Below are 10,795 nucleotides of genomic sequence, written 5' to 3'. Positions count from 1 at the left end.
CCCCTACTGTCTGTGTCCATGGGTTATGCTTATATGCATGCGTACAAGTCTTTTGGTTGATTTCTTACCCCCCTCCCTGCCTACCCTCTGAGGTTGGATGGTCTCTTTGATGCTTCCTATGTCTCTTGATCTATTTTTGTTCATCAGTTTATGTTGTTCATTATATTCCACAAATGAGTGAGATCAAGTGATATATATCTTTCTCCGACTGGCTTATTTCACTTAGCATAATGCTCTCTAGGTCCATCCATGCTGTTATAAATGTTAAGAGTTCTTTCTTTTTCTTACAGCAGCATAGTATTCCATTGTGTAGATGTACCATAGTTTTCTAATCCATTCATCTGCTGATGGGCACTTAGGCTGTTTCCAAATCTTAGCTATGGTAAATTGTGCTGCTATGAACATAGGAGTGCATATATCCTTCCTGGTGGATTTTTCTCATTTCTTGGGATATATTCCTAGAAGTGGGATTACTGGATCAAATGGAAGTTCCATTTTTACTTTTTTGATGAAACCCCATACTGTTTTTCATAGTGGCTGCACCAGTCTGCATTCCCACCAGCAATGCACGAGGGTTCATACCATCATAGTAGGGGTCTTTAATACTTCATTGACACCACTGTATAAATCCTCTAAACAAAAAATCAGCAAAGAAACAGCAATCCTAAATGACTCATTAGATCAGATGGAATTAATTGACATCTTCTGAACATTTCACCCCAAAGCTGCAGAATATATATTCTTCTCAAGTGTACACGGAACATTTTCAAAGATAGAACACATATTGGGACACAGGCAGAAGATAGAAATCATATCAAGCATCTTCTCAGATCACAATGGCATAAAATTAGAAATCAACTACAATTAAAACAGTGAAAAAAATCAAACACTTGGAGGCTAAATAGCATGCTATTAAATAATGAATGGGTTACCAAAGAGATCAAAGAAGAAATAAAAAGCATCCTGGAAACAAATGACAATGAAAACACAATCTAAAATCTATGGGACACAGTGAAAACAGTCTTGAGAGGGAAGTTCATAGCTCTACAGGCCTAACTCAAAAAACAAAAACGTAATAAATTATCTAACCCTACAAGTCAAAGAATTAGAAAGAGAGCAACAAGAAAAACCCAGAGTAAGTAGAAGGAAGGAAATAATAAATATCAGAGTGCAAATAAATGACATAGAGACAAAAAAAAAAATACAAAGATCAATAAAATCAAGAGCTAGTTCTTTGAACAGATAAACAAGATTGATGAACCTCTAGCCAGGCTTACCAAGAAACAAACAGAGAGGACCCAAATAAATAAAATCAGAAATGAAAGAGGCTAAATAACAACAGATCTCACAGAAATACAAAGGATTGTAAAAAAAATACTATGAAGAACTCTACTCCAACAAATTGGACAACCTAGATGAAATAGACATATTTCTAGAAAAATACAATCTTCCAAAACTCAATCAGGTTGAATAAAAAACCTGAATAGGCCGATAACTACCTATGAAATTGAAGCAGTAATCAAAAACCTTCCAGCAAATAAAAGCCCTGGTCCAGATGGCTTCACAGCGGAGTTTTACTAAACGGTCAAAGAAGAACTAAAACCTATCCTCCTCAGGCTATTCCTAAAAATTCCAGAGGAAGGCACACTTCCATACTCTGTATGAATTTCTAATAAGTTTCTGGAAAATGCTGATGCTGCTGCTCCTGCCATGGACCAGATTTGAGTTGCAGTTATTCAGAATTAACTCACCTCTCTTTTGTCATCATTTTCCTGTGGTAACCAGCAAAGGATCATGTTTAGTCACACAATAACTAAAATAGTATTTTGGAGGGGAGGGGTTACATTTTATAGAAGCCGTTTAAAGGCTATAAATTATACTTACCTATGTACCTTCCATATACAGGGTAGGGTAAAAGTGGGCTTACAGTTGTTTGTATGGAAAATAATACAAGAATAAACTCTGTTTCACCTACTTGCAACTATAATCCTACTTTTGCCCCACCCTGTATATATGTGACCTAGGTGATGTAGTAAACAGCATTGGGGATGCATAGCCCAGAAATCAAGATACTTAAAACAGAAAGAAATCTTGATTAACAAAAATTTGTAAAACGTTATTAGTACTACTTTGACCGCTGTTGAGAATTTTGAAATTTAGAACAATATGATTTGGGATTTGGAAACAGTGTTTCAGCAAAAGTGAATCTATGTATTACTGAACACCTTTTTTATTTTTGCTTTTCCAGATCTAATTACTTGTTTAGACACTGCATCCAGCTTTTTGGAACCTGAGTTCAGGTATGACCATATTTGTGCCCTTTTTTCCCCCTTAAATTTACCTTTATCAACTTCATCCTCATTCTTTATACACTTAAGATTAATGTACATTGTGACATAGACATTGTTTTAAGACCTCACTCAATAAACCAGAGTTTATTTAAAGCCATTGAGTTACCATGTTTACATTTTTCATTAATTGTAGCATTTGGATCCTCTCCACAATGAAAATGTAATTGTAATATACTTTCAAAGTAAAACTAGTTGCTCTTCAAAATCTGGCAAAACTGCTAATAAAAGTAGAAGAGTTATCTATATATATAAAAGCCTTAGTGACCGTTATGTCCGAACGACCGGTCAACCAGTTGTTATGGCACGCACTGACCACCAGGGGGCAGAGGCTCAACCCAGGCACTGCTCCCTGGTGGTCAGTGCGCTCCCACAGCCAACCTTCCATGGCCAGCCAACTTCCCCAGTCCCTCCCCCGGCTGACAAACCTTCCGCGGCCCCTCCCTCTGTCCCTCTGGCCCCGTCCCTCTGGCTCTGGCCAGCAGCCGGCAGGCCCCAGCCGGCATGACTGGGCGAGACGGCCCCGATAGGCCCTGATCACCAGCCAGGCCTAGGGTCCCCACCCATGCATGAATTTCATGCACCGGACCTCTAGTTTATATATATAAAACCCTATATGACTGGTCGCTATGATGCGCACTGTAGGGGGCAGGCTGGCTGGCCAACCTCCCGTGGGTCCAGCTGGACCCCACCCATGCACAAATTCATGCACCAGGCCTCTAGTCCTATATAATAAAAGGGTAAAATGAAAATTGACCCTAAACCACCCATGCACAAATTCATGCACCAGGCCTCTAGTGCATGAATATAATAAAAGGGTAAAATGAAAATTGACCCTAACGGTGGAATGACTGGTCGCTATGACGCACACTGACCACAAGGGGGCAAATGCTCAATGCAGGAGCTGCCCCCTGGTGTTCAGTGTGCTTCCACAGGAGGAGCGCCGCTCAGCCAGAAGCTGGCTCTTGGGTGGCCAGCACAGCGGCGGTGTCAGGAGCCTCTCCTGCCTCTGCAGCAGCGCTAAGCCGTTACTTAGACATTGCCCAAGGACTCCCGGGCTGCCAGATTGATGTCTGTCTGACTGACAGCTTAGGCCCAATCTCCCAGGGAGTGGGCCTAAGCCATCAGTCGGACATCCCCTGAGGGGTCCTGAACTGCGAGAGGGCGCAGGCCGGGCTGAGGGACTCTCCCCCCCCGCCCCCCTGAAGTGCACGAATTTTCATGCACTGGGCCTTTAGTCTTTTCTATAAAAGGACAAGAGAATGGTTTAGGCTATTATGGAATTTCAGTGTTCTTACCCAAGTAGCATTTCTACTACAATTTCCGTGCTTTATGCCCTCATTCCATGCTTCGACTAGAATGAACCTCTAATTGACTTTTCCTTTTATTTCTAACCTTTGCTGGCCTTATGCTGCTATTGAGGTTGCTGCCAAGTTATTTTCTAAAGTACATATCTCATCATTCCCCAGCTTACAAATCTCCAGGTGCTCCTAATTAAGACAAAAGTTATCCAGATTCCTTAGCTTGGTGTTCAGGATCCTGGCCCAGGGTCTTGGCCATTTTTCTAATCTCGTCTCATGCATTCATGTTGAAATAGCTGTGGATCGCTTACACTGCTCTGAACTCTCAGAACTTTGGCCTGGGATCCCTTTACTCCTCTCTACTTGGCAAAGTCATTCTCATCTTCTGAGACCATCTCACTAACCTCCCTGCAACTCGCTGCCTCTTCACAAAGAACCTTTGCTTTGTCTTCAGAAATGGTTCTGTCTCCATGGGATGGGTCGCTCTTCAGCACTTGTGGGGGATCCTGGTCTGCAGAGTTAGCTCTGGCATCAGTGTATGGCACACAGCCTGGTAGAGGGTATGCTGTCTTGTGCCCTCCACTCTCTAGCTTCATTGTCACTGCCCAAATGCGAGCTGCCATCCTCTCTCGCCTGGACTACTGCGCTGCCTGCCTAACTGTCCCAGCGTCCACTCATGGTTCCTTCCTAGTGGTCACAGTACTCTCTTAAAAATATGAACCAGATTATGTACAGGTACTGTCAAAAGCCTTTACTGACGTTCTGTTTTTACTTAGAATTGTATTCCAGACTCCTCACCATAGCCCACAAGGCCTCTGCATGATCTGGCCCCTGCCCCCACTTTAGCCTCCTCTCACACTAACTCCCTTGCTGACTGCAGTTCACCTGCACTGGTCATCCTCAGTTCCCCACACACAGTTCCCTGCCTCAAGGGCATGCAGTGCCTTTTGATGAGGATGCGTTACACTTCTTCAGAGCCCATTCCCTGACGCCCTGACCCAGGCAGTGCAGAGTCTGTTGTGAGCAGACCCTGGAGGCATCTGCCACTTACCAGCCACGTGACCCAACAGTTCCTCAGTGTCCTCATCTGTAAAATGAGGATAATAATAGTACCTACCACGTAGGGTTCTTACGTGGATTACTGGAAGCACTTAGAATGCTGTCTAGCACATAGTAAGTCTATTCCAAATGTGTATTACTTTTATTAAGTTAGATTCCTCCCAATTACTTCATAGAGTTCCTTTTCTTCATAGCCGAATCATAATCTAATTAACTATCTGTGTGTCAGTTTAATGTCTTCCCCACCACTGGAAGGTAAACGCATTGAGGACAGGAGCCATGTTTGTTTGGTTGACATTTGTAAACCCTGTGTGTCACACAGCCCAGCACTTAGACATTCAAGTAAATGTGTTGAGTGCATAGGTGGGTAAGTGAGTGCGTGAATGTATGAGTGAATGAAAGAATACAAAACATTCTTTTAGATCAACATAAATTTGATCAATAGGGGATGGGTAAAATAAATATGGTTTATCCACAAAATAGAATATCATGTAGCTATTAAATATGGTGAATAGATTTTACAGTAGAAATATGTCTGTATTCATTGTGAAATGAAATGATCAAAGCTGTTTGTAAATAAGAGACAGTTGTTGTAAATTTGTGGGTAAAGATGTGTGTGGGCAGATCGGAGAAAGTCTGAAAGGGTTTTTAGGAGTGCTGGTTCTCAGAGTGGTGAGATGATGATGATGATATTCACATTGAACTGAAAAAATGGATATGTGATGCTTTTGGTCTTTTCCCCAAAAAAACACAGTAGTATATGCCCTTTAACTTGTTTTTATTTCATAGTAAGTACTGTCCAGCTGGTTGTCTGCTTCCTTTTGCTGAGATATCTGGAACAGTCCCTCATGGATATAGAGATGTAAGTTGCCTGTAGACTATGTTAAAGTTGTGATATGACTTTATGTTTTTAAATTTCAGACTAGGTAAATGTGTACCTATTGCACATCTTTGTTGTGATATTTTTCTAGGAATTGTTTGTTTTTGGAAATATGTAATGTTTTATTATTTTTCTTCTAAAAAATGTATGTTATGGCATCAATAATCTGTCCCATGTTTATTGAGAAAACTGCCCAGATAAACTAATTTCTTGAGGAAGTGTAAGTCTTATTTATGAATTATCAAAAGAAAAGAAAAAAACTGACTTTTTTTTCCCCTTTCTCAAGTCCTCGCCATTGTGCATGGCTGGTGTGCATGCAGGAGTGGTGTCAAACACCCTGGGTGGCCAGATCAGTGTTGTAATTAGTAAAGGTATCCCGTACTATGAAAGTTCTTTGGCTAACAACGTCACGTCTGTGGTGTAAGTATACATGCTGTTTATAATAAGCAGGCTGGGCAGGGGCGGGATGGGGACTGGTAAGGCCTCGGCAATGTAACAGTTAGTGGTGTTCAGGAAATACCATTTGTGCACTTAGCTCTTACATTTTTGTGTGCTCAGTGTCTGCATGTACTGAGGAGGACAGGCAAGGTTGTATTACTTGGCTTGTTCTCTGTCCAAAGGTAGTCATTTGCAAGCTTGATTGGTTTGTTTCTTCTTTTCTAAGTGTTGAAAAAGCGTAGAATAAGAGTCTAGAAGTATTTTGTTGAATCCATACTTGATATTAAAGACCAGAACACGTAACTACTGTGTTCCTTATAGCCTGTGTGACCCAGGATGAACTGAGAATAATTGAAACACTTTGATGTGAATTAAATTTTGACATTAATCAGAAGTGGTAGTGTTATGAATCTCCCTCTCATCCTCAGAGAATATATTCAGAATGTATTTTCATGGTTCCCATGACATTCCACTATTTTACAAAACTTAGACTAGGCATAAATAAGCAGAAGTTCAGACATTAGATAGAAATCCAGTACTCCTCATCTGTGTCTGTGAATCTTGCCTCTTGGGTATGCTCAGTCCTACACACAGTACTGAGTCTGTCTGAAACCAGCTTCTCTTCAGAGGCCCTGGGCCAGTTTCCATGCAGAAGACAGGAGTGGACCACACCCTCAGCTGTAGAAAGCAGGACTCAGCAGATTTTTTTCTGTAAAGGACCAGCTAGCAAATATTTTAGGCCTTTCTGGGGCACATGGCTCTGTCACTTCTCCCTTTTTTGTTTCATTTACAACCCTCTAACCATGTAAAAATGATGCTTTGCTCGCGGGCCACACAGAACAAGCCATGCCAGGGCTATATACCCATCACTAGTATGCAGTCAGCTTCCTTTCCTTCTTTTGGTTTCTTCTAGATGCTTTTATGAAGGTTCTTTCTTTCCCATGGTCTATCTTTGGACAGAGTTTTTTATGAATTCTCTTTCTCATCTATACTAATAAAAGGGTAATATGCTAATTAGACCAGATTGACCAGAAATCTTCTGGACGTCCAACTTCCTTTCAGACAGTTAGGGGGCGACCAGGCCAGCAGGGGGGAAATTAGGGGGCAATCAGGCCGGCAGGGGACCAGTTAGGGGGTAACCAGGCCAGCAGGGGGCATTTAGAGGGCAAACAGGCCAGCAGGGGGCATTTAGGGGGCGACCAGGCCAGCAGAGGACCAGCTAGGGGGCAACCAGGCCAGCAGGGTACCAGTTAGGGGGCGATCAGGTCGGCAAGCAGAGGCAGTTAGGGGTGATCAAGCAGGCAGGCAGGCAATCGGTTAGGAGCCAGCAGTCCTGGACTGAGAGAGGGATGTCCAACTGCCGTTTTAGGCCCCATCCCACAGGAATCCCGGATTGGAGAGGGTGCAGGCCGGGCTGAGGGACCCCACCTTCCTGTGCACGAATTTCATGCACTGGGCCTCTAGTACTTAAATAAGGACAAGTTGCATCCACTTGTCATGACCTGGATGTTATGCTCAAGGCAGGAGCCCCAATCTTTGAAATCAAAGTGCAGTGCTGCCCTGCAACACCATAACTTGTTCTAGACATGCTGATTCCCTGTAACAAATGCAGTCTCTCTCAGCAGACTTACCACTTTCAGTGCACCTTCACCAGAAGCAGTTGCCATAGGAAAGGCTTAGGAGTCTATTTCATGAAAAAGAGATAAAAGAGAAATATATACTCAAATATATACTCAAAATAAAAGAGAAATGTGTTACGAGAACACATTTGCACAATCATATGAAACTAGGAACTAGATACTTGTAGAGACAGTTATTTATGCTGATGTCAGAAGTTCTGCTTAGAAAATAGACTTTTAATTTTAACTAGGAGTTTATCAATTGTCCAATATATAGCCAGAGAATACTCTTAGTTCTTTATACATTTAACACAAAAAGGTTTACTAAGACAAATATGGGGAACTCATGTGTTATGTGATATGTCACACAAAAAAATACTTTCTCTCTTTCAGGGGACACTTATCTTCAAGTCTTTTCACATTCAAGACGAGTGGTAAGCCTTTCATGGACTTTATAACGTACTATAATTTTTATAACACTGGATGCCAGACATTGTGCTAGTTGCTGTTTGTTGTACTTTCTTATTTAGTTGCCACAATAACACCTATTAGGTTAGAGGGGCATTTAATAAAATAATGAATGAAATAAGTGAAGTTCTATGTTAATAGGAAAATGATGATGGAAGCAAGGAATTTTTTTCTAGGAAAGGTGATTTTTGAACTTGTTTGAAAAAGTAATTCATTCATTTGACTGAAAATATGTGAGTGCCCTCCTTTATTCGTCAGGGACTGTTCTGGTCTAGGAAGACAACAGTGAGCATAATCAACAAAATTTTGCTTTCCTGGAGCTTAAGTTCTGGTAGCGAGAGATTGACAATAAATAGTGAATAAGTCAGTTATTATTTATGTATTGTTTATAATATTATAAAATATGTAGAAAATGAAGGAGGAAGGCTAGGCAGTGCAGGAGGTACTGATGGGATCAGGACAAGCCTCAGGGAGAATGGAACATTTGAGCAAACACCTGAAGGAGTGTGAGTCACCCATTGACCTGGGAGCTTGTTCTGGGGAGAGGGTAATATATCACCATTAAACTAATGATTGCTCATAAATAAATATACACAGTTCCTGACAAGACACAAAACACAGAAACAAAAAACATATGCCTAGTTTTGAAATTTTTCTATTACAGTGTAGTATTTGCTTTAGTGTGTACAGGTACAATAGAAAGTTTGCAGTGAGCAAGTTTTTATAGATTTTAAGTTTATAGCTGGAAACAGTGACTTTCTTTTTTGTTTCAGGTTGTTATGGAACTCTGGGCATGGAGTCTGGTGTGATTGCCGATCCTCAGATAACAGCTTCATCTGTGCTGGAGTGGACGGACCACACAGGGCAGGAGAACAGCTGGAGACCCGAAAAGGCCAGGCTGAAGAAACCGGGGCCTCCCTGGGCTGCCTTTGCCACTGATGAGTATCAGTGGTTACAAATAGATCTCAACAAGGAAAAGAAGATAACAGGTTAAGAGATGTAATTTTTTAGAAAAATTTATGATTTTTTTTAGAACAGCTTATGATTTTATTTTAAAACCTGGTGACATCTAAGATTTTTATAGAAACTTAAGTCACTGCAAATTTAATTATGTGGTTTTAAGTTTTTTTTACTGGTGTTAGTGTTACTAAAGATGGTTTTATAAAAAGCATGACAGAGGAGAGGAGTTGGTATTTGAGTCTTATTAGCTTTTCTTATTGTAATAAGATTCTTTTAAGGTAGTGTTTCAGTAAAGGAATCTGGAGACATCTGAAATAGCCATCTATTATAGTCATTAAAAGAAATTTATGTTCAACGAGTGTACTCTAAGTGCTATAAATAATATTCCACATGTGCTGAGTATGAATTTAATTATTTAGAGCAATTTAGCAAGTGATCAGCATAATTGGTTGGGATTGGTTTTGTTAAAGATTTATTTTGCTTTGGTACCGAAAATAATACTAGTAATCATCTTTAATCTGTTCATTCCTAGGAAGTCATTTTTACTCCATAGGTGCAATATATTTTACAATGATATGAACACGGGCTGCTAAAATAGAATGGTTCTTTCCTTATGTGTGCTCATAATTCTCCCAGCCTCTACAAGGGAACAAAGCCCAGGATTTCGGTACTATTTAATGAAACCTTGCACTTAGATGTGGTAATGTGTCATGGGCAAAGATGTTTGAACAGTGTTTATGTTTCAGTGGTGAACAGACTTCAAAGACCAGACCATGTGCATTAATGAAAGCAACTCTCCATTCCTCAGGCATTGTGACCACTGGCTCCACCATGGTGGAGCATAACTACTATGTGTCAGCCTACCGAATTCTATACAGTGATGATGGGCAGAGGTGGACTGTGTACAGAGAGCCTGGTGTGGAGCAGGATAAGGTAAAATGATTAACAAGGTATTTTGAAGAACATTTTTTTAAATGAACCTTTGCCAAAAGTCACAGGAGCTCCTGTGTGATCTAAAAGTTAAATATCATTTGATCTTACTCTGCCCTCTTCTGGTCATTTTAGCATGGTTAGGAAATTCTCAGTGGTTCTAGGTCACTTTTGATGATTGTGAGGGTTAAATAATTTATTGATTCTTTTTTCACTACATTTTAATTCAATTTTTAGATACTTTATTAGGAAATTCTAAAAGGGAACTTATAATTTCTTGTCTTTAAAAAGCTTTTCATTTCAATACACAGAATGTTGGAAAAGCCTAATTTGTTTCCAGATTTCTACTGTGGTACATAAATTAATAAACATGACAGTGCTGAAACGTGCTAGACCAGCTGAAGGGGTTGAGAAGGGTTGAGAGTAGGCACAGGTGGCTCCCATCTAGATGTTTATCACTTTCACCTGGCTCCTGGCCCTTGCTCCACCACAAGGATCTTATAATTACAAGAGTCCATGTCCCAGGGAAGGTAGAGTCCTCTTATCTAGAATTGATAGATGAGCACATATTTTTAACAAGTTTTGATAGTTACACGATATTATCAGTTCTCTGTGAGTTTTGTTTTATTTACATGATACTATCAGTTCTCTATCAGAAATATGATACTAGAGGCCCAGTGCACAAAATTCATGCATGGGTGGGGTCCCTAGGCCTGGCCAGTGATCAGGACCTACTGGGGCTGTCTTGCCCAGTCCCGATTGGGGCTGGGCTGGCCGGGGCCTCCTGCCGGC

General features: G+C 40.8%; 1 protein-coding gene across 2 annotated transcripts in view; it reads left to right on the top strand.

Annotated features, from left to right (window-relative positions):
• Positions 1–10,795, top strand: part of DCBLD2 (discoidin, CUB and LCCL domain containing 2) — a 75,123-nt gene that overhangs the window by 38,733 nt on the left and 25,595 nt on the right. For both annotated transcript variants that reach the window (XR_001362443.1, XM_014541040.1), the window contains exons 3-8: positions 2,249–2,300; positions 5,498–5,570; positions 5,875–6,008; positions 8,039–8,079; positions 8,887–9,102; positions 9,882–10,006. Coding sequence is in view for 1 of the 2 variants with exons in the window: in XM_014541040.1 (XP_014396526.1) it covers positions 2,249–2,300; positions 5,498–5,570; positions 5,875–6,008; positions 8,039–8,079; positions 8,887–9,102; positions 9,882–10,006 (641 nt within the window). In the remaining variant the exon portion in view is untranslated. The remainder of the gene's footprint in view (positions 1–2,248; positions 2,301–5,497; positions 5,571–5,874; positions 6,009–8,038; positions 8,080–8,886; positions 9,103–9,881; positions 10,007–10,795) is intronic.

The sequence above is a fragment of the Myotis brandtii genome, unplaced genomic scaffold (assembly GCF_000412655.1).
Source record: "Myotis brandtii unplaced genomic scaffold, ASM41265v1 scaffold257, whole genome shotgun sequence".
NCBI lineage: Eukaryota > Metazoa > Chordata > Mammalia > Chiroptera > Vespertilionidae > Myotis > Myotis brandtii.
The sequence above is the reverse complement of the archived record's forward strand: the minus strand, read 5'-3'. Positions and strand labels throughout refer to the sequence as shown.